The sequence below is a fragment of the Microcaecilia unicolor genome, chromosome 2, assembly GCF_901765095.1.
Source record: "Microcaecilia unicolor chromosome 2, aMicUni1.1, whole genome shotgun sequence".
Taxonomy (NCBI): domain Eukaryota; kingdom Metazoa; phylum Chordata; class Amphibia; order Gymnophiona; family Siphonopidae; genus Microcaecilia; species Microcaecilia unicolor.
The window spans coordinates 113,203,340-113,227,897 of record NC_044032.1 but is presented as its reverse complement, the minus strand read 5'-3'; the positions used below and the strand labels follow the sequence as shown (position 1 = coordinate 113,227,897).

The following is a 24,558-nucleotide window of genomic DNA, read 5'->3' as shown; positions in this document are numbered from 1 at the left end:
TAAGCTCACTAACACGCTCATTTTAGAAGGATATGGATGTCCCAAAAGGCCAAAATGGATGTCCACATGCTCAAAATGTCCAAATTCCGATTTTGCAAAGGCAGAGTAGGGATGTCCAACCCTGTAGTACATCCACATAGCAAGAGGACATGTTCTGGGTAGGACTAGGGAGGGTCCCAGAAAACAGCAAGGCAGACAATCCACAAAATCCAGAACGAAAGATCGGTAGGAGATATATGTCACCAAAAAGCAGCAGGGCACAGAAGAGTGTCCATCACCAAAAGCATTTATTCAACACATCAATAAAACATATTAAAAGCCCCCATTGGTTGAATGGATAAAACATTTGGTGTTCATATTGACCGTGCAACCAGAACTACCACCACATTGATAGTGGCCGGTGGGGAGTACATTTTTATTATCTTTAATCTGAGGCAATGCTGAGGGTACATGCAGATCTCTCAGCTTATATTCTCTTTTCTATGCCACCATCAGTTCCTCCTCTCAGAAACATTCAAGGTTCTGAAGCACATGCCAATGCTTCCTTAGAACTTTAACTATGTCTTTCAACATGTAAGTAAATGGCATAGTGCATATTATCTTATTATTATCTTTTTATTTTTTTGTTTAAAGGGTTTGAATAGGGTTTTCCTCTCTATAGTAGCTGCTCTTCTAAAACATTCATCTCTACATTTTTCTGGGTGACCTATTTCTTTAAACTTCTTCTTCATATCCTTAGATCTTAGATTGTACATTTTATTATCTGAGCAGTCTTTTAAATCTTAAAATATGCCTATAGGGCAAGTATTTATTTATTTATTGCATTTATACCCCACCTTTTCCCACAGGATGCAGGCTCAAAGTGGCTTACAAGAGACTGGAAAGGCTAACGCCAAACCAGTGAAAATACAAATACAATATTTAAACAGGTAAATAGAGGGGAGATAAAGGGGGGAAAAAATAGAGTTCATGCATATTCATTGTGGATATCCAGAAAACCTGACTGGCAAGGGGTACTCTAGGACTGGAGTTGGAAAACACTGCACTAGACTGTTGAGACCCGAATGTGCTGCAGTCCGGGGTCTCTCTTGAAGGGGGGAGGTGTGGCAAAACTGGTAACTTTCATGTTTTGTGATTTGTAATGCTGTCCTATGATATTTTTCTTTCCTTCAGTGTATTTCACATGATTGGCCAGCAGGTGGTGCCTGACCTCTGCATTATAGCTGTAACAGAGCCAGGTCTGTTTTCTTTTTAGCTACATTCCCCAAAAGGGAAAAGTAACCCGCAGTGTCATTGATCAAATGTCCTTAGTGCTAATTCTCTGTGCCCTGATTGGCCCTGAAGCCAAAGACCTAGCCCAGATTGTGCTAGAACTCATCAGTCTCATTAGGGAGTATGGAGGGAGCAGACCTCTGCGCTGAGGCCCTGTTCAATTCCTGTGAGCAGTTTATTTTTCCTGACCTCCCCATGTACTACGTTTTTGATAATAAACCTATTATACAAGTACATAAGTACATAAGCACCGCCATTCTGGGAAAAGACCAAAGGTCCATCAAGCCCAACACTCCGTCTCCGACAGCGACCAATCCAGGCCCCAAGAACCTGGCAAAACCCCAAAATTTAATAATGATCAATGGACTTTTCCTACAGGAATCTGTCCAGACCCCCTTTAAACTCAGCAAGGCCAGCTGCAGTCACTACCTTCTCCAGCAATGAGTTCCAGAGTCTACGCTGAGTACAGAAAAACTTTCTCCAATTTGTTTTAAACCTACCACATTCTAATTTCATCTTGTGTCTCCTGGTTCTATTATTGTTAGAAAGCGTAAACAAACGCATCACATCTGTCTGCTCTACCCCACTCATTATTTTGTACACCTCTATCATATCACCCCTCAGCCGCCTTTTCTCCAGGCTAAAGAGTCCTAGCTTTCTTAACCTCTCCTCCTTTTATCATTTTTGTCGCCCTTCTCTGCACCTTCTCCAATTCCTTTATATCTTTTTTGAGATGAGGTGACCAGAACACAATACTCCAGGTGCAGTCGCACCATGGAGCGATATAACGGCATTATAACATCCTCATGCTTGTTTTCCATCCCTTTTCTAATAATACTCAACATTCTGTTCGCCTTCTTAGCTGCCGCAGCACATTCAGCAGAAGATTTCAACGTCCTATCCACGATGACTCCCAGATCCCTTTCTCGGTCCGTAACTCCTAAAGCGGAACCTTGCATGACATAGCCGTAATTCGGGTTCCTCCTTCCCACGTGCATCACTTTGCACTTGTCGAACTTCATCTGCCTTTTGGACGCCCAATCCCCCAGTCTCACGAGGTCCTCTTGTAATCTTTCACACTCCTCCCGCGACGAGATGACCCTGGATAACTTTTGTGTCATCTGTGAATTTAATTACCTCACTAGTTACTCCCATCTCAAGGTCATTTATAAATATGTTAAAAAGCAGCGGTCCCAGCACAGACCCCTGAGGGACCCCACTAACTACCATCGAGAATAATGACCATTCAACCCTACTCTCTGCTGTCCTGGACTGAGTAAGGATCCTAGCAGTTTGTGTTCTCGGTCTGTGGGTGTTTTCTAAGAACTGTGGGACCCCTAGGATTGTGGCCCTAGTGTCCCTAGAAACCACAGGGAAAATAACTTTCAGGTGGGAGAACTTGTCCAGAGCCAGGTGAGACCCAGAAGGCAGGTGGAGGGTATGCCAGTGTACGGGCACATGCACAGGTGCAAGCGGGCCTGGGCAGTGCTGGGTCAGACCCTCCAGGTGGCCACTGGGTTAATCTGAGGTGGGTGCTAGGGGTAGTGCTCAGGCATTACGTGACACCCTGCCTATCTAAATTTCTGAAATCTATGCTTTCACATCTTGTGCCTATGCTCACTCAGTTGGTAAATCAGTTTTTGAGGGAAGGGGATATGCCATTTCAACTGGAGCATATCTTGTTGACCCCATTGCTGAAGGGTTCTAATGTTAATCCAGATATTTGTTCCAACTATAGACCAATGGCTAATATTCCATTCTTGACAAAGATGGTAGAGGCAGTGGTAGGACTACAATTACAGGATTATCTTTTCACTACCAAATATTTCTAGATAGTCGGAATTCCATCCTAATTAAAGCACCAAGTTCCCCTCCGAAGGGACACCACCTTGTAGTGGTGGAGGGGCTTCTGTGTTTCAATGACTCAGAGGGCTATGCTGAAGGGTTACCCATATCAGACAGGCCTCTGAGGAGAATCCAAAGAGTGTCCCAAACTAGGGAGAGTGGAAAGATGGCGACCTGAAGCTCGTACGCTCAACGGCCCAGCTGTCCTCTGAAGTTCTGTCTTTGTTTACTTGAAATTTCCTCTCTGCATTTGCAGTTACCTTAACTGAGAGGAAGGGGACAATGGGGTGTCACCAACCGATGGCCAGCGTTTTGTTCCCTGTGCAGCAAGTGTGGGACCGCTGCGCGACGAGCTGCCCACAGATGACTGGGTTGGTGAGTCCTTTGATTAGTGCCGGCGAAGGAGCGTCGATGCTCTTGGACATGGAAACAACTTTGTCGCTCCCGAATCATTTAACCACCATGTCCAAAGGAGTGGAGGAGTGAGTTAGGAGTGTATGCTGAAACGGAAGTCGTTTCAGCTGAACCCGTGTCGGCGGTGCCACTCCTAAACCCGTAAGAGCTATCAGCTTGGAGTTTTTGGCTCCCGTGGAGGTTACATTGAATATCATCTGGAAGGCGCTCCAAGACCTAACAGTGGTAGTAAATAATTTTGCTTCAGATATAATCTTATTAGTGAGCCACATGGATAATCTAATTAAATCCTTTGAGAATAAAAAATTGATACAGCAAATGAAGTTCTACAGGAGTAGGAAACGGTTAAGATTTTGAAAATGATAATAGACCAGAAAAATTTGAACAAAATGAATATTATTACAGATGATTAATATCAAGATTGTTGTTTTCTCAGAGTTCTGGGTATGACTCCTAAAGTTTTTTCCTCTGAAATGATTCCTCTTAGTATATTAATTCAAAAGGAGTGAAGCCTGTGAAACTGGGATTACCTTAATCAGTGGGAATTGGATCAGAGACTCAAAGTGTTTGTATTGTTAAATAATTTCTGGTTTTAAAAGAGAAAAAAATGAAATCAGGTGTATTATTTCCACTCATATTGGACAATAAGTATGTTTCCAACGAAATAAAGCGAATGATACATACCTGTAGCAGGTGTTCTCCGAGGACAGCAGGCTGATTGTTCTCACGACTGGGTTGACGTCCACGGCAGCCCCCACCAACCGGAACAAAACTTTGCGGGCGGTCCCGCACGCAGGGCACGCCCACCACGCATGCGCGGCCATCTTCCCGCCCGTGCGCAACCGTTCCCGCTCAGTTGAATGACAAGCAAAAAAAATTATGAAACGCAACTCCAAAGGGGAGGAGGGAGGGTAGGTGAGAACAATCAGCCTGCTGTCCTCGGAGAACACCTGCTACAGGTATGTATCATTCGCTTTCTCCGAGGACAAGCAGGCTGCTTGTTCTCACGACTGGGGTATCCCTAGCTCTCAGGCTCACTCAAAACAAGAACCCAGGTCAATTGAACCTCGCAACGGCGAGGGTATAACAGAAATTGACCTACGAAGAACAACTAACTGAGAGTGCAGCCTGACCAGAATAATTCAGGTCCTGGAGGGTGGAGTTGGATTTAAACCCCAAACAGATTCTGCAGCACCGACTGCTGGAACCGACTGTCGCGTCGGGTATCCTGCTGGAGGCAGTAATGTGATGTGAATGTGTGGACTGATGACCACGTCGCAGCCTTGCAAATCTCTTCAATAGTGGCTGACTTCAAGTGAGCCACCAACGCTGCCATGGCTCTGACACTATGAGCCGTGACATGACCCTCAAGAGTCAGCCCAGCCTGGGCGTAAGTGAAGGAAATGCAATCTGCTAGCCAATTGGAGATGGTGCATTTCCCGACAGCGACCCCTTTCCTATTGGGGTCGAAAGAAACAAACAATTGGGCGGACTGTCTGTGGGGCTGTGTCCGCTCCATGTAGAAGGCCAATGCTCTTTTGCAGTCCAATGTGTGCAACTGACGTTCAGCAGGGCGGGTATGCGGCCTGGGAAAGAATGTTGGCAAGACAATTGACTGGTTAAGATGGAACTCCGACACCACCTTTGGCAGGAACTTAGGGTGAGTACGGAGCACTACTCTGTTATGATGACATTTCGTATATGGAGCATGAGCTACCAGGGCTTGAAGCTCACTGACCCTACGAGCTGAAGTAACTGCCACCAAGAAAATGACCTTCCAGGTCAAGTACTTCAGATGGCAGGAATTCAGTGGCTCAAAAGGAGGTTTCATCAGCTGGGTGAGGACAACGTTGAGATCCCATGACACTGCAGGAGGCTTGACAGGGGGCTTTGACAAAAGCAAGCCTCTCATGAATCGAACGACTAAAGGCTCTCCAGAGATGGCTTTACCCTCCACACGATAATGGTAAGCACTAATCGCACTAAGGTGATTCCTTACTGAGTTGGTCTTGAGGCCAGACTCCGATAAGTGCAGAAGGTATTCAAGCAGGTTCTGTGCAGGGCAAGAACGAGGCTCTAGGGCCTTGCTCTCACACCAAACGACAAACCTCCTCCACTTGAAAAAGTAACTCTTTTTAGTGGAATCCTTCCTAGAGGCAAGCAAGACACGGGAGACACCCTCAGACAGACCCAACGAAGCGAAGTCTACGCCCTCAACATCCAGGCCGTGAGAGCCAGAGACTGAAGGTTGGGGTGCAGCAACGCTCCGTCGTTCTGCGAAATGACAGTCGGAAAACACTCCAATCTCCACGGTTCCTCGGAGGACAACTCCAGAAGAAGAGGGAACCAGATCTGACGGGGCCAAAAAGGCGCGATCAGAATCATGGTGCCGCGGTCTTGCTTGAGCTTCAGTAAGGTCTTCCCCACCAAAGGTATGGGAGGATAAGCATACAGGAGGCCAGTCCCCCAATGAAGGAGAAAGGCATCCGAAGCTAGCTTGCCGTGTGCCTGAAGTCTGGAACAGAACAGAGGCAGCTTGTGGTTGGTCCGAGAGGCGAAAAGGTCCACCGAGGGGGTGCTCCACTCTCGGAAGATCTTGCGGACCACTCTGGAATGGAGCGACCACTCGTGCGGTTGCATGACTCTGCTCAGTCTGTCGGCCAGACTGTTGTTTACGCCTGCCAGGTATGTGGCTTGGAGGAGCATGCCGAACTGGCAAGCCCAACGCCACATCCCGACGGCTTCCTGACACAGGGGGCGAGATCCGGTGCCCCCCTGCTTCTTGATGTAATACATTGCAACCTGATTGTCTGTCCGAATTTGGATAATTTGACAGGACAGACGATCTCTGAAAGCCTTCAGTGCGTTCCAGACCGCTCGGAGCTCCAGGAGGTTGATCTGAAGATCCTTTTCCTGGAGGGACCACAGTCCCTGAGTGTGAAGCCCATCGACATGAGCTCCCCACCCCAGGCGAGATGCATCCGTCTTCAGCACTTTCGTGGGCTGTGGAATTTGGAATGGACGTCCCAGGGTCAAATTGGTCCGAATGGTCCACCAGTGCAGTGAAGTGCGGCAACTGGTGGAGAGGCGGATGACATCTTCTAGATTCCCGGTGGCTTGAAACCACTGGGAAGCTAGGGTCCATTGAGCAGATCTCATGTGAAGACGAGCCATGGGAGTCACATGAACTGTGGAGGCCATATGACCCAGAAGTCTCAACATCTGCCGAGCTGTGATCTGATGAGACGCTCTGGTTTGGGAAGCCAGGGACAGGAGGTTGTTGGCCCTCGCTTCGGGAAGGAAGGCCTGAGCCGTCTGAGTATTCAGCAGAGCTCCTATGAATTTCAGAGACTGGGCTGGCTGGAGATGGGACTTTGGGTAATTTATCACAAACCCCAGCAGCTCCAGGAGGTAAATAGTGCACTGCATGGACCGGAGAGCTCCTGCCTCCGAGGTGTTCTTGACCAGCCAATCGTCGAGATATGGGAACACGTGCACTCCCAGCTTGCGTAGATACGCCGCTACCACCATGAGGCACTTCGTAAACACCCGTGGGGCAGAGGCGAACCCAAAGGGGAGCACACAATACTGAAAGTGCCGTGTGCCCAGGCGGAATCTGAGATAGTCTGTGAGCTGGCAGTATCGGGATGTGAGTGTATGCGTCCTTTAAATCCAGGGAACATAGCCAATCGTTTTTCTGAATCATTGGCAGATGGGTGCCCAAGGAAAGCATCCTGAACTTTTTTGACCAGGAATTTGTTCAGGCCTCTCAGGTCTAGGATGGGACGCATCCCCCCTGTTTTCTTTTCCACAAGGAAGTACCTGGAATAGAATCCCTGCCCTTCCTGCCCAGGTGGTACGGGCTCGACCGCATTGGCACTGAGAAGGGCGGAGAGTTCCTCTGCAAGTACCTGCTTGTGATGGGAGCTGAAGGATTGAGCTCCCGGAGGACAATTTGGTGGAAGGAAGGCCAAATTCAGGGCGTATCCGCACCGCACTATTTGGACTACCCACTGGTCGGAGGTTATGAGAGGCCACCTTTGGTGAAAAAATGTTAACCTCCCTCCGACCGGCAGATCGTCCGGTACGGACACTTTGAGGGCGGCTATGTTCCCATGGATCCAGTCAAAAGCCTGTCCCCGGCTTTTGCTGTGGAGGTGCAGGGGGCTGCTTAGGCGCACGCTGTTGACGAGAACGAGCGCGCTGGGACTGTCCCTGTGCCTGACGAGGCCTTCGGGCCGGCTGGGTGTACCTACGCTTGTTAAAGGCGTAGGGCGCAGCCTGCCTGGCCCGGGAAAAACGTCCACCTGCTGAGGTGGATGCTGAAGGCGCCCGGTGGGAGAGCTTGTCGAGGGCGGTTTCCCGCTGATGCAGTTGGTCCACCAGCTGCTCGACCTTCTCACCAAAAATATTATCCCCCCGGCAAGGGACGTCGGCCAGTCTCTGCTGGGTGCAGTTGTCCAGGTCAGAGGCACGCAGCCATGAGAGCCTGCGCATCACTATACCTTGGGTCGCTGCACGAGATGCCACGTCACAGGTGTCATATATACCCCTGGACAAGAACTTTCTGCACGCCTTCAGCTGCCTGACCACCTCCTGAAAAGGCCTGGACTGCTCCGGCGGGAGCTTGTCAACCAGGTCCGCCAGTTGCTTCACATTATTCTGCATGTGGATGCTCGTGTAGAGCTGGTAAGACTGGATGCGGGTCACGAGCATGGAAGATTGGTAGGCCTTCCTCCCAAACGAGTCCAGAGTGCGAGACTCCCGCCCCGGGGGCGCTGAGGCTTTATCCCTCGAACTCCGTGCCCTCTTGAGAGCAGAGTCCACGACCGCCGAGTCATGAGGCAATTGGGGCCGCATTAACTCTGGGTCCGAGTGGATTCTGTATTGGGACTCTGCTTTCTTGGGGATGGTGGGATTAGATAATGGTCTCAACCAGTTCCGAAGCAGTGTCTCTTTGAGGACATTGTGCAACGGCACCGTGGAGGACTCTCTAGGTGGTGATGGATAGTCGAGGACCTCGAGCATCTCAGCCCTTGGCTCATCCACAGAGACCACAGGAAAGGGAATGCAAATAGACATGTCCCTGACGAAGGAGGCAAAGGAGAGGCTCTCAGGTGGGGAGAGCTTTCTCTCTGGTGAAGGAGTGGGGTCGGAGGGAAGGCCCACAGACTCCTCTGAGGAGAAATATCTGGGGTCCTCCTCCTCCCCCCACAAGGCCTCTTCCTCGGTGTCAGACATGAGCTCATGCAGCTCAGTCCTCAACCGGGCCCGGCTCGACGTCGAGGCACCGAGGCCTCGGTGGTGTCGTCGAGTGGTGGACTCCCGCGCCGGCGGGGATGAAGCTCCCTCCATCGACGGGGACTCCACCTGCGTGGCGGTCGAGACCGGCGTCGAAGGCCTCGGCACCGGGCTAGAGCACGCCGGCGCCGGCACGGTCTGGCGCATCAGCCCTTCAAGGATCCCCGGAAGGATGGATCGGAGGCACTCATCCAGGCCCGCTGTCGGGAAAGGCGTGGGGGCCGGTAGAGGCATCGGTGCCGGAAGCTGCTCGGGTCCAGGAGACTGCACCGAAGTGCTGGCACCCTGACGTGGCGGTACCTCTACTACAGAGGGGGACCTCTCCTCTCGACGCTGCCGCTTCCTCGGTGTCGACTCATCCCTGGCGCCGGGAGCCGGATGCGTCGTGGGCGACCGATGACGGTGCTTCTTCGCCTTTTTGCGGTGCCCGTCATCGGCGCTCGGTGGAACCGACGAGGAGGAAGTCGATCCCCCTCGGCCTCGAGGGATCGGGTCCGACAGGGTTCGGTCCCGAGGGCCCTGGGTAGAGGGAGTGACCGGGGCCGATTGCCCACGCGGCCTCTCACCCCTGCCTTCACCGGAGGACCGGCGGGCCGACGGGACCTGTGCTCCTGGGGTCGATGCCGTCGGTGCCGATTTCGTGGACATCGATACCGGTACCGAAGAACCGCCCGTCGAAACCGATGCCGTCGAAGTTGATGTCGAGGGGCCGGCGCAAGTTCCAAAAAGACGGTCCCGAAGAACTTGCCTCGCTACCTGTGTCCGTTTCCGGAGACCGAGACACAAAGTACACGTCTTGGTATCGTGCTCCGGCCCGAGGCACTGGAGGCACCAAGCGTGAGTGTCGGTCTGCGAGATATGCCGGCCGCACCGACCACACTTTTTAAATCCACTCGGGACCTTCGAGGACATCGACGGAAAAATTGCGTCGGCGAAGTTAAAGTCGTCGATGGTAGCGGTAAAAATCACACCTCGAAAATAAATCGACCGCACGGCCACAAGGCCGCAACGCGACGCCCCCGCTAAGAGACGAGGGAAAAACCAAGTTAGCGGTTTTTTTTTTAAGAAACCAAAAAGGAAAAACAACGAATCAACGAAAAAAGAGAAATTTCGTGGCGAAAGCACGATCCGGTTTCCTGGGCTGACAGAGAGAGAGACGAACGCGGCTCTCTCCAGTGCGGAAAAAGAAAGACTGAGCGGGAACGGTCACGCACGGGCGGGAAGACGGCCGCGCATGCGCGGTGGGCGTGCCCTGCGTGCAGGACCGCCCGCAAAGTTTTGTTCCGGTTGGTGGGGGCTGCCGTGGACGTCAACCCAGTCGTGAGAACAAGCAGCCTGCTTGTCCTCGGAGAAATTGACTATACACCATTTTGGGTTTGAAGAAGCCAACCAGACGATCAATGTGGAATAGTGATTCAGATAAATAATAACTGGGGATAATCAGGTTAATACCACGTTTTCTTTGTTTACTGTTGTTTAATTGATCTCCTTGTCTTGTTTCACTCTCCCTATTTTGTGGTCTAAGGAAGAGTATAGAATTACCTGATTGAAATAATTCTTGTGTGTTATTTTCTCTGTATTTCTGACAAATTATTTTAGTGCTTGTAAAATTAGGTTGTTATATATAAAATAAAATACAGCACCAAAACTGTCTTACTGGCTTTAATGAAAAATTTGAGAATCAACTTAGACAAAGGTTTACCAACCCTGATCATGCAGCTAGATCTGTCAGCTGCTTTTGACTTAGTCAATCATGACATTTTGTTAGGGAGATTGCCAGTAGGGGGTGCTGTTTCACTATCGCATTTTCAATAGTGTGAGGGACAGGCAAACTCTGCAGGACTCCAGGGAATCTGCCTGTCCCTAGTGACTGAAAACACAACATTGAAGCACCAGCAGTGTAGATGGAAGACTCTCGCTCAACTTAGAGGGAAAAGCGCTGCACTGGAATTTCTGCTTTTTAATATGTTTATAAATGATCTAGAATGGAAATAACTATTCAGGTAATTAAATTTGCTGGTGACACAGTTATTTGAAGTTATTCAAAGTTAAATCGCAAGAGGACTGTGAAAAATTGCAAGAGGATCTTACGAGACTGGGAGTCTGGGCATCCAAATGGCAGATGACTTTTAATGTAAGCAAGTGCAAAAAGATACATGTGGGAAAGAGGAACACAAACTATAGCTATGTGATGCAAGGTTCTTGTGACGAACAGGGGACTTATGTCTGTAAATTCTTTTGTGAAAGTATGACATATTTGTTCCCTAGTGCATTTCCCTTGTTTGGCCAGTAGATGGTGACTGTCTTTTTTTCGTAAAGCTGTTACAGAAGTGACATTTTTTTTCCTGCCTAAGCTGTGAGGTTATATTTAGTCTCAGACAGGGAGAGGAGAGAGAAAGATCTCTTCACTGAGGCTCTGTGAGCAGTTATATTTTAAAACCTGTCAGCAGCTACATTTCCTGAACTCCCCAGGTACTACTCAAGTAGTAAACAAATGTTAAGTTAGTTTTAATATTGATACCTGTTTGATTTACCAGCTATTGTTGCTGTATTTTCACCATTTTCTCCTCTTACTGTTCAATTTCCTGACAATAAACATTATTAGTTTACTGACTCTGCTGTCTTGGACTAAGAATCCTGGTGGTTTATATTTTGGTCTGTAAGTGCTTTCTGGGAACTGTGGGACCCCTGGGATTGTGGCCCCAGTGTCCTTACAAACCACTGGGGAAGTAACTTGTGGATGGGAGACTCGTCCAGAGGCAAGTGGGACCCAGCAGGCTGGTGGAAGGGTATGCCAGTGTACAACATGTGCGCAGGTGGTAGCAGACCTGGGCAGTACTAGGACATACCCTTTAGGTGGCTGCAGGGTTAATCCCTCAGGTGGGCTCTAGGCATTTCATGACAGTTCTACATTAGAAGTCACCACCCAGGAAAAGGATCTAGGTGTTATCGTTGATGAAACGTTATACTCCTCTGTTCAGTGTTCAGCAGCATCTAAGAAAGCAAATAGAATGTTAGGAATTATTAGGAAAGGAATGGAAAACAAAAATGAAAAATGTTATAATGCCTTTGTATCGCTCCATGGTGCGACCGCACCTCATATACTGTGTACAATTCTGTCATTGCATTTCAAAGAAGATATAGAAATGGTACAGAGAAGGGTGACGAAAATGATATGAGGAAAGGCTAAAGCAGATAGGGTCTACAAATACTGAGTGGAGTCTAACAGGTAGACATGAGTTGCTTGTTTACTCTTTCCAAAAAATACTAGGACTAGGGGACATGCAATGAAGCTACAAAGTAGTAAATTTAAAACAAACCAGAGAAAATATTTTTTCATTCAACATGTAATTAAACTCTGGAATTTGTTGCCAGAGAATGTGGTAAAAGAAGTTAGTTTAGCAGGGTTTTAAAAATGTTTGCATAATTTCCAAAAGAAAAGTCCATAAGCCATTATTAAGATGGACTTGGGATATTGGGGGATTGGGCACAGGGAGTTTGGGGGCTTCCCCATGTAAAATTATATAATCAGGCGTGTTTATTTAGACCCTTGGGTAATTGGTTCCATTACACCTCCACATATAAGCTGTTGGATATTGAACATGCATACTATGCTCCATACAATTTTTATTCTTTGCTTCATCTCCAGTCAAGCTGGACACTACGGGGCAGCTTGCTGTTGGGTCCAATGTGGGCTATGTGGAGGAAACTGGCCAGCAATTGGGAGGCAATCCACACGTCACATCAATTGCCAATCAAAGGGAATGTGTCCTTTGAACTAGGGCTAGATAACTGTATTTTTGCAGTGTGGGAACAACAAGGTGTCTATACAGTACAAAATTTACTACACAAGGACGGGGGTCTGATCTCATTCGAAGAACTCCAAAACAAGATAGCGCCTACTTGGGACAATAGATTTGCCTATTGCCAAATTAAACATTATATAAATTCTTTAGATAGTGAGCCATTATATAGTAATATTGGAGACAAGATAAGGAGCTTCTTTAATGCAGTCTCTGAAGAAAAACTTACTGTCTTAGGACTCCATAAAGCTTTATATTAGAGGGAACCTCTGAAGAATTTAGTGACTTTGAAAAATGGGAGAGGGATATAGGTGCCCCACTAATTAAATGGGATACTGTACGCAACTTGAGAGATATACCAAACCTAACACCCTGTCCAAGGTTGAGGGAATGCTATTTTAGAGTGGTGCACCACGCTTATTGTGCGCAATCCTAGCTATTTTACATGGGGGAGGGGTCAGAAATCACCTCTTTGCCTTAAATATGAGAGTGATGTCAACTCTTTATCACTCTTTCTGGCTTTGTCCGCAGATACAGCATTTTTGGAGGAAAATCAGGTACTACCTCAATACTATTTAGGGGAGGGGATGGTGGTTCTGTAGATCAATTCTTATTGGATAAGTTGGGGGCCAATTGTAGTAGACTGAAGGGCAATCTTACACTGTTTCAAAAATTGTGCCTAGTGTCACTTTTGACTTTTCTTATACAGATAATATCCTATATAATAAAAGCACCTCCAGCATTCTGAAGCTGACTCCGTGGCACTGTGGCAGTGTAGGGTTCGTAAGTCTGTAGTTCAGCGTTTCATTGGCTCTCACTGTCAATGAAGAACCAATCAGACAGAACGGAACTTGGAGGAGGGAAGTGGAGTGGATTGAATCTCTAATAAACAATCATATACAGGGAGGTATGAACATCAGTGGAGGCAAGTGCACAGAACGGAAGGGAAGACAAACATTTAATCACTTTGTCACTCACACACATCACACACAAACACACACACACTAAATCACTCTGTGTATCTCTCTCTTACACTGTCTGTAAAACACACTGTCACTCTCAGTCTCTCACATGGGCAACTGTATGTTGCATTCTCACAAGTAAGGAGCTCTTCTGATGTGATTGTTAAACTGATTGAAGGGCCTGAACAAGGAAAACTTTTACCACATTGTAACACAGTTTACACAAAAAATATTGTATATAAAGAAATCTTACACATGTAAACAACAATTATATTCAGAATACAACCGTGGAAACATTAATGGCAGGAACTCATTACATTGCTAGCACCCGTTTCATTGCGTTAAAAAACGGGCCTTTTTTACTAGTATTCTATAAAAGTTAGCCGTGGTTTATAGAATATACCTAGGCATTATCCCTGTGACTAAATCTACACGTAGTGCATGACTTCCCACCTATGCGTGTAAAATTCTACTCCTATCCTGTTCTATGCAGTATATAGAACATGCATAGACTTCCGTGCACTGTATATAGAATATGCCTGGAATTCCGTGCACTGTATAGAAATTGATCAGTGTTGATCTGACGCCAATGTGTAATGATGTCATGATGTCATATCCACAGGGACATTCTGCAGCTATGCCTCCCTGCAGGAGAATGCCTAATCTTGGAGAGCCAGGCTCTTTCTTCGCAAGAAGAAACACTACTTCATCTAAAAGGATATCAAAATTTTAGGAGTAATTTTGGATTCTACTCTAACCATGGAAAAACAAGTGAATACAATTGTTAAGAAACCATTTTTTAAACTAAAACTTTGTCAAATCAAACTATTTTTAAGAGTTGTCTCATTTTAGGAATTGTGCAATCTGTGGTATTGAGCCAGACTGGATTATTGCAATATCGTTCTTTGGGGACAACCTAAAAGATAGATATGCTGAATTCAAATTCTACAGAATGCGGCAGCAAAATTGATCTTGCTCATTGAGTTGCACTGGTTACCGGTAAAGGCTAGGATACATTTTAAACTGTTGCCATTTTTAAGATTTTAAATGGGAATATCTTTCAGTATATACTTCTTGTTTATTCCCCTTACATGGTGTTACACTCCACTCAGGAAATTAAATTATGTATTCCAGAAATATTGTTTTGTGGAATGAACTTCCATGTAATATTAAAGCACCCTGGCATTTAAAATCCACTTAACTATCAAGTTTAAAGTGAAGAACAATCTAAGCAGGTATTATCTCTGTCCCTAGAGGGCTCACAATCATGGGTTTTTGTGCTTGAAGCAATGAGGTGACTTGCCAAGCATGATAAGGACCTACAGTGGGAATTGAACCCAGAATGCCAGGATCAAGGCCTGTTACACTAACCATTAGGCCACTCCGCCACTTGTAATCTCTCCTTTTAGCACACTTTTAAGAGAATTGTTAAAGGTTATCTCTTCACTCAATATCTGACAGATATTTAGTGTTAAAAGAATGTTACAATTGTTAGGGACATTTATTGTTACATGAGGACTTATTCTCTTTGGCTCTTTTCTTGATTTGTGATCTGCCTTGAGCCATTTTGGTACCCTCTAGGCCACTGTTCTTCAATGCAAGGTCTGCAAGCAACTGGTTTCTCCCCCCTCCCCCCTGTGGCAGCTCCCACTGATTTTCCTGACCCACCACTTCTAAAGGCAGGACCAATTCCCAACCATTCCTGCCTCTAGAACCCCTGTCATCTTTCAAAATGTTGATGCCTGACCCCTTGCAGTGCATTATGGCACATTGTGAGGGGTTAGTCTGCCAAATAAGTTAATGCTTTGAGAATTGCCTTATTTAGCAGATGGACCCCTTGTAATGCACTGGAAAGCACCACAAGGAGTCAGGTGCTGCCATTTTGAAAGGGCATTCTCTGGCAGGTTTTAAGTCTAAACTTAAAACGTATTTCTTCAGACCTATAATCCCTGATTAATGACAAGTAGTAGTATTTTACCACTCACCCTCATTTGGGTGCTTTGTATGAATGTCTCAGTTTTGGTTTTCTCCCCCCCCCCCCCCTTTTTTTTTCTTATTCCTTGACTTCACTTTCCTCATCTTATTTTTCTTTCCTGTCTACAATTGTAGCTCTTTTCAATAATTAATATTTTATAGATTGTAAACCACCTTGACAGGTTTCTCCAAGGCAGTATATCAATTTTTTTTAATAAACTTTAAACTTGAATGAATAGGCATCACTCCTGTATTTAGAGGGGAGTCTGGGTTGGGGGAAGCCGGGGAGGGGAGAAGGAAAGTTACAGGACCTGGTGGTGCTGGGGTGTCTAGTGCGGAAGCCAGGAATACACTGTACCGGGTGGAGTGGCGGAAAAGAGAGGGAAACAGAGACTGGAGCCATGAACCTAGGTAAAGGGGGTGGGGCTTTTCAGAGAGACAGCAAGCAGATTGATGGGGATGTATGTCACTGGTACACACTGGTCAGTGTCATGGCCCTATGTGGGGAGATAGTTATTAGCTCTCCTTCTGCCCTTTTGGACCTAAACCCCAGATTAAAAAATTAGCAAAGACCACTGCTCTAAGATAGTCTATACACTGCCATCATGCTATAGTAACATAGTAGATGATGGCAGAAAAAGACCTGCATGGTTCATCCAGTCTGCCCAACAAGATAAACTCATATGTGCCACTTTTTGTGTATACCTTACCATGATTTGTACCTGTCTTTTTCAGGGCACAGACCATATAAGTCTGCCCAGCACTATCCCCGTCCCCCCCCAACTACCAGCCCTGCCTCCCACCACCGGTTCTGGCACAGACCGTATAAGTCTGCCCAGCACTATCCCTGCCTCCCACTACCGGCTCTGCCACCCAATCTCGGCTAAGCTCCTGAGGATCCATTCCTTCTGAACAGGATTCCTTTATGTTTATCCCACGCATGTTTGAATTCCGTTACCGTTTTCACCTCCACCACCTCCCGCGAGATAAAAACGGTAACGGAATTCAAACATGAATGGGTTAAACATAAAGGATATGCAAATGTATGTTATGTATATTTATTGTAGATATCCTGAAACCATAGGAAAGATTGGAATGTGTGCACTTGTCATGAACTGCCACCTTCCAATCCATCAAAACTAATTGTGTGTGCAGCGGTGGGGGAGAGGGGGGGTTGGCAGGAGTGGAGGAGTAGCCTAGTGGTTAGTGCAGCAGACTCTGATCCTGGGGAACTGGATTCAACTCCCACTGCAGCTCCCTGTGACTCTGGGCAAGTCACCTAATCCTCCATTGTCCAGGTACAATATGTAAACCGCTTTGAATGTAGTTGGAAAAACCACAGAAAGGCAGTATATAAATCCCATTCCCCCCTACATGGTGAGTAGATATTGTCCCTAAGCCTCTATGCTTCAGATGATAGAAGTGTTTCTCGTGTAGAAACACACTGGGCCATTTTTGGAAGAGCTAGTTTCCTTGGAATCGCCACTGTCTGATCTGGTTCAGTTTCAACCTGTTGCGTCTTTTCACTGTCAAACCTCCCCCCAACAAATGTACTTTTGTTCCATTAACATTTCAGGGAGTTATTTTGTCCCCAGGCAGACATTCTTGACCCCTTATGTACTGTTATTCTTTCCAAATCTGTTGAATAGGGAAAAATAATAAGCAGAGAAAAGCACACAGAGCATGGCTCATGGAATTCTTTGCAACTCTTCTGTATGTGTGTGTGTTGTAGTAGTTGAAGGGTTAACTTTCAGGGGAGGAGCAGTTGCACAGGGATAGGTTTTAGGAGTGGGGCAGTTTGCAAGGTGGTGTGTCACTTACAGAGTAGTTTGGGGTGGGGCAGTTGCAAGGGGTGAGTTCTTCAGGGTGTAGTAGTTTTTGGGGTGGGGCAGTTTGCTGGGCACTGGGTGTAGTTACAGAAGGTAGTTTTGGGGACTGGTGACAGTTTGGGGGTAGTTTTTGGTTTGTGGTGAATTTTAGTGGGGGTGGGACTGGCAGTTTAAAAAGGAAGAATTCTTTAATTGTTATATTTCACTGCGTGAAAGTATATTTGACTTTATATACATTTTCAATGTTCAAGTTTAAATGAAGTTTACTTTGAACCGAGGCTGGCCCTGCAACTAGGTGGATCAAGCATCTGTCTGAACAGCAGCAACTGGGGGACAGCAGAGGAACAGAAGTATAGCATGCCTTTTCCCCTTCCATTGCTGCCCTCCTTCTTTCTGGGGTTCTAGCTGGAAGATATGGTATTTAGAAGTGATAAACAGAGAGGGAGTCCAGATTGTTGAACCCTGAAGGTCAAAAGAAAGGTTTTATAGGTTATACGATGGGAGATTGGGAGCCAATGTTCTTCCTGAAGGAGGGTAGTTATGTGAACCGGCGATTAGCTTAATCACAGTGTTTTGGAGGCAGCATAGATCACAAGCTCTGGAGAAGGGTGTTGCAATAGTTTAGATCTGAGATCATGAGGGAGTGAACAAGAATTTGAACAGCTGTCTTGGAGAAAAGATGGCAGACGGGGGTAAATCAGTTTAAGTCTGTGAAAATAAGGACATACTATATTAGACATATGTTGTTTGAAGTTGAGGGTATTATCTAAGATGATTCCCAATATCTTTACAGAGTCTACGAATGAAATTGGGAAGTGTGCCATAGTAATTGGCGCTGGGAGGGTAGGAGAGTTTGTACGATATATAAGGAATCCTTTTGTTTTGTCTGAGTTAAGTTTAAGTGTGTGGAATTGAAGCCATTGTGATATCTGATTTAATTATTTGTTTAACACTTGAATCTCTAGAACACTGTGGAGGCTAGCTAATATCTGAATATCATCAGTGTAGACGAAGGATGTGAGATTGAGCAACTGTATCGGGGTAAGAAGAGGGGCTAGAAAGATATTAAATGGAACAGGGGCCAGAACTGAGCCTTGGGGGATGTCACAAGTCAGAGTATAAGGGGCTGAGGGAGCACTGAGCCAGTGAATACTGTAGAATCTGTTGGAGAGGTAGGAGGAGACCAAATTGTAAACTGTTATCAGTGATATCAGGTTAAGTCTGGCTAGGACTAGGTCATAATTGACCAAATCAAAGGCCGTGGAAAGGTCTAAGGATAGAGGACAACTAAGCAGTCCTGATCTAGGTTTCAGAGGATGTGTGTAGTGACTCCAGGGAGGGAAATTTCCATGCCATGATATTTGATTTGGGTGCAGTACATTTGTCTTGTTCAGTCCATTCCCCAAACAAAGAAAGCTCATTATAATTTTTATCTTTAACCCATCTGCTTGTGAGCCTCTTCCATCCTCAGCTTACATGCCTTCCATCCATGAGATAACTAGATCTGAAAGAGCTCATCCACACAGGATCAAAGCTTCATCCACAACTCTGGAATGGGTAATGATGCCTCCTCCCTGCCACACACAGGTGGTAAAGCCATTAGTACCACTCTTACTGTTTAAGTTGGCGATGTGTGAGGCATAGCCTGTATCAAGCCTCAACTCTCTAGCTTCTAAGAGTCACTATTTGACATATCCTGTATCAGATAAGGGCTTATTCTCCCCATTTCCAATCTCCTACCCCTTTCAGACTTTTATAACCCTTGTGCTGCTCTCCTACAGCACACACCCTGGAAACCACCAGTTGATCCACAGTACCTCCTCATGCTTCTTCTGCTCTGCTACACTACTCAGAATTCAAATCTCAAGACCATTAGTGCTGCTCCTGCCCTATGAGACTACATTTCCACAGGGTGGTCTGTCCAAGATCTTTCTGTTTTCACCTGACTTGCATTGCTTTTCAGTTGTTACTGCACTCACTGCTCATCATGCTGTCAAAAAAGCACCTCTCGATGGTGAATTCCACAGGACATCTGCAAGCTACAACATGATCCTGAACTTATTGCCCATGTAAGTGGACAGTGAACTCTGTATGATGACATCTGCAGAACTACCATGTTTCTGCACTTACTGCCCACCATGCCATCAAAAAGGTACCACTTAGTGAATGAACTCCATGCAACGCCTGCAGAGTTCCTATATGTCTGAAACAGTCATACTTTGGTCTAAACAAGAACCTCTTTACTTGCTTCAACCTACCACAGCAGGACATCTGGGTACAAGGCCTACCCACTGGCTACAAAATACAATTTGCCCTTGTACTCTCAGCTCAGGGTCACCCAGGCGTGGTGGTTCCACCCTACTTGTCGATGAAAAAAATGAGATTACTTACCTCTAACAGAGTAATATATGGACATCGGGATAAGTCACAACCCCTCCCACCTTCCCTTTGCACTAGTACACAGGAGAAGCAGCAAAAGGCACTCAAGTGGTGGGGACTACAGAATGACACTGGGATAAAATTTGTCCCTGTCCTGTCCTCATGGGTTATGTCTCCATCCCTGCAGGCCCTGTCTCTATCCCTATCCCGTCCCCGCAGGTCCTGTCTCCATCACTGCCCCATCCCCGCAGGTTTTGTCCGCGTCCCATCCCCATGGGCTCTATTCTCATCTGCAGGAGCCTCAAACACTTACGATTTTATATTTAAATCTTTTTATTAAAGTATGAAAAGGAACAATATGCTGTGCAACTGCTGTATATAAATTACAAATAGAAAACAATAATAACGAGCAACTATAATAAACCCTCCCACCACCACCTCCTCTACCCATAGGCGCCGACTCCGTGGGTGCTGTGGGTGCTCAAGCACCCCCAATATTTTCAAACCTGCCCTCCTTGCTTTCCTGCCGCTCAGCCAGCGCTTAAAACTAATTTTAGGTGACTGAACGGCAGTGAAAGAAGCAGAGTACATGCTCCGTCTTCACCTTTCTTCTTCCCTCTCAGCTGTGCTCCTACCCATGCGTAAACAGGAAATGAGGGCGGGACCACAGCTGAGAGGGAAGAAGAAAGGTGAAGACGGAGCCGGCTGTACTCTGCTTCTTTCGTTCAGTCAGGTAAAATTAGTTTTAAGAGGTAGGGCAGGGAAGAAATCGCTGAACATTGATGCTGGGCAGGGGGCAGGGGAGAGAGGAGAGTTGCTGAACATGGATACAGGGGAGGGCAGGGGACAGGGGAGAGAGGAGAGTAGCTGAACATGAGTACAGGGGGCAGGGGAGAGAGGAGAGTTGCTGAACATGGATACAGGGGAGGACAGGAGAGAGTGAAGAGTTGCTGAACATGGATACAGGGGAGGGCAGGGGAGAGAGAAGAGTTGCTGAACATGGATACAGGGGGGCAGGGGACAGGGGAGAGAGGAGAGTTGCTGAACATGGATACAGGGGAAGGCAGGGGACAGGGGAGAGAGGAGAGTTGCTGAACATGGGTACAGGGGAGGGCAGGGGGCAGGGGAGAGAGGAGAGTTGCTGAACATTGATACAGGGGAGGGCAGGGGACAGAGGAGAGTTGCTGAACATGGATACAGGGGAGGGCAGGGGAGAGAGGAGAGTTGCTGAACATGGATGCAGGGGAGAGAGGAGAGTTGCTGAACATGGATGCAGGGGAGGGCAGGGGAGAGAGGAGACTTGCTGAACATGGATGCAGGGGAGGGCATGGGGTAGGGGAGAGAGGAGACTTGCTGAACATGGATACAGGGGAGGGCATGGGGCAAGGGAGAGAGGAGAGTTGCTGAACATGGGTACAGGGGAGGGCAGGGGGAAGGGGAGAGAAGAGAGTTGCTGAACATGGATACAGGGGAGGGCAGGGGAGAGAGGAGAGTTGCTGAAAATGGATGCAGGGGAGAGAGGAGACTTGCTGAACATGGATACAGGGGAGGGCATGGGGCAGGGGAGAGAGGAGAGTTGCTGAACATGGATACAGGGGAGGGCAGGGGCAGGGAAGAGAAGAGAGTTGCTGAACATGGATACAGGGGAGGGCAGGGGAGAGAGGAGACTTGCTGAACATGGATACAGGGGAGGGCAGGGGTCAGGGGAGAGAGGAGATTTGCTGAACATGGATACAGGGGAGGGCAGGGGAGTTGCTGGACATAGATGCAGGAGAGGGCAGGGGAGAGAGGAGAGTTGCTGGAAATGGATGCAGGGGAGAGAGGAGAGTTGCTGAATATGGATGCAGGGGAGAGAGGAGAGTTGCTGAACATGGATGGATGGGAGGGCAGGGGAGAGATGAAAGTTGCTGTACATGGATGCAGGGGAGGGCAGGAGAAATGATGGACATGGATGGAGGGAAGGGAAGACAGGAGGAGATGCACATGGATGGAGGGGAGAGAGGGAAAATGCTGGACATGGATGGCGGGAAGGGAAGAGAGGAAGTGAGATGAACATGGATGGAGGGGCGGAGAGAAGAAAAATGGTGGGCATGGATGGAGGAGAGTGAAGAAAGAGGAAGGAGTTGCATATGGATGGAGGAGAGTGAAGAAAGAGGAAGGAGAGGCATACTGACAGAGATGAGGGAAAGGGAAAAGAGGAGAAAAACTACACATGAATGGAGAAAATAGACGCCGGATGGAAAGAGGGAAGAGAGGGGGCAGATGAAGGATGGAAAGGAGAGAGAGAGGGGGCAGATACTGGATGGAAAGGAGGAAGAGAGGGGGCGGATGCTGGAAGGAAAAGGGGGAGAGAGGGGGTAGACGATGGATGGAAAGGGGGGAAGTTAAAGATTGAGGAAAGAAGAAACAAGAGACTGGGACCAACACAATTAGAAACAGTAAACGGCCAGACCACAAAGGTAGGAAAAAATGAATTTTATTTTTAGTTTAGGATAAAGTAGTGTGGTAGCTGTGTTAATAATACAGAAAATGGAAGTAATGTTTACTGGACTAATTTTAATACATTTTTGACTAATGTTTGGAGACCAAACCCTCCTTTCTTGTGTCAGTACAGAATACCATAACAGCAGTATACTGTCCTGACCTGAGGAAAGAGGTTTTGGCCTTTGAAAGCTAATTGAAAAATGTATTTAGTCCACTAAAATATCATATTTTCTATTTTTTGTTTTATTTGTTAACCTATAGTATAGTGATTGAAATATGTCAGTTTTTGAAATTTGCATCTCTTTATATTTGTACAGTACAGGGGGATTGAGGGGTGGGACTGTTCAGGGAAGAAGTCCTGGTGTAGGTTGCAGGCAGCCTATGAGTGGCGCTGCCACTGCCCAGGTGAAGACTGCAGTAGATATAATTTTAAGGTATGGGGGGGGGGGGGGGGGGGGGGGACACTGCCTGTAAAAAAAAAAAAATTTCAGCACCCCCAATCATTTTGAAAAGTTGGCTCCTATGCCTCTACCCTTCCAACCCCAATAATAACTGACTTCTACTACCCCAAGGAATCTTAATCCACCCTGTTAAAATGTCCAGGGGTACAAAATACAACCTGTTCTGTATGCCCTAAAGGGGAGAAATATGCCCTATGAAGCACTGTTATTATTTTTTAATCTGTGGGTGAATAAGAAGTCATCAACAATCTCAGGATTCAGTCTAGCTCTCCTGTTTTCCACAGTCTCTCCGGCAATAGAAGATGTCTTTTTAGAAGATGCACTGGTAGCAGGGTGTACAGGATCCCCCATTTTGCTAGCTGTGGCCAGCATGTTTGCTTGTTTTTCAAAAAAACATAAAAATATTGATATTGTCTGCATCAAACATAAATAAGTCCAGTTCATTAACAGGCGTCAAAGTAGAAAGTGACACAGGGACAATGTTTATCCCCATCCCCCTGTCCCCATCCCTGTGGGATCTGTCCCCGTCCCCATCTCCCCAGTTACCGCTGGTCCCCGTCCCTGTGTCATTCTCTAGTAGGCACATACCCATATCCACAAAGTCTTCTAGGCTTTTCTGGGCTCTGGGAGGCATGTCTGCGTGGTTGTGATGACATCAGCCAAGTGAGGTTAATTTATCTTCCTGTCCACGGAGGACCTCCGTTACAGGTAAGTAACCTCACTTTAAATAAAGTAGTTAATTTGAATAAAAGAATTATGAGGCTGGTTTGTATTATATTGAGGCACTTCATAGGATGTGAAGCAAGGCTCGAGGAATCACAAAGGACGAACTGCATATGCACGGTTGCAGCCAGGAACAGCTGCATAGATCAAAGATTCACTGGAGGGTACGTGGAGAATTTCACCAAAAAAATGGGAGGAGGACACGCAGTGGGGGAGGGAGCCTCTCTTACTTTGCCTGAATGTGACTCTCTTTCGCCCGGGGCTCATCCTGTCTCGTACACCGCTGACCCCCCGCACTGTCAGTGCGTTCTTCGCTGCAGAGCTGAACAGCACATCACCGCGGTTACTAAGCAGGCGAAGTGCGCAGGCCCAGAGGCCAGCCTTTTGTTGTGCCTTCGGAAAGTGGGCGGGGCAGCGGCGCGCCTTGGAGCGGGGTGTATCCTAAATGATACAGCGAAAGGTGCAGCTTACAAAGTTCAAATAGGATCGATGTGGTGCTCGGATTTTTTTTTGTATAACTTAAAAATTGTTGTGGTTCGAGGGAGGTACCCCCTTAGTGCCCCGGCAAACAAATTCGGCAAAAAAAACAATCCTATTACAGTACTGGAAATTGAAATGCCAAAGTTAGATATTCCACATGAAAATGTTTCTATGCATATACAACTTAATTTTTGTGTTTTGAAGACCTCAGTCAAGCGGAGTTGTGGAGCTTTGTTGATTTAAGCAGCCACTCTCCTATCGTCACCGGTCTTTTTAAATTGTTTTTGTTTTAATTTTTCTTTATATCTCATACTTTTTTTTCTAGTTCCCAAATATTGTTACTGGGTGTATTAAAGCTTAAATCAGTGCAGATAACTTTAAATTAGGTTAATTATATCAACTTCAGAAGGCATCTTCTGTCTGACATGATATCATATTTTGCCGCTTGGCTGTGTCAAGGATCCACCCCTGAGAAGGAATACTATAGGTCAATTCGATTTCATAAGCATTGTTACCAAAATCTTCAAAGCCATATATGCCGGCAATGTCTATTTCTCATTCATCAAAGATGGCAACATTTTTGAACAGCTGATTTATAGCAGTTAATTAGGAAAGTCCGCCAATAGGGGAA

At 46.8% G+C, this 24,558-nt stretch overlaps 1 protein-coding gene across 2 annotated transcripts in view; it reads right to left on the bottom strand.

The window, feature by feature from the left end:
- Window positions 1–23,762, bottom strand: part of LOC115462273 — a 47,424-nt gene extending 23,662 nt beyond the window's left edge. Inside the window, exon 1 of one of the 2 annotated variants that reach the window (XM_030192283.1) lies at window positions 23,678–23,762. In XM_030192283.1, the coding sequence (XP_030048143.1) occupies window positions 23,678–23,714 (37 nt within the window). In that variant the 5' untranslated portion in view covers window positions 23,715–23,762. Of the gene's footprint in view, window positions 1–11,681; window positions 11,713–23,677 lie in introns of those variants that run through there. The other variant, XM_030192284.1, reaches the window with a different exon arrangement.
- Between the last annotated feature and the right edge of the window lie 796 nt (window positions 23,763–24,558).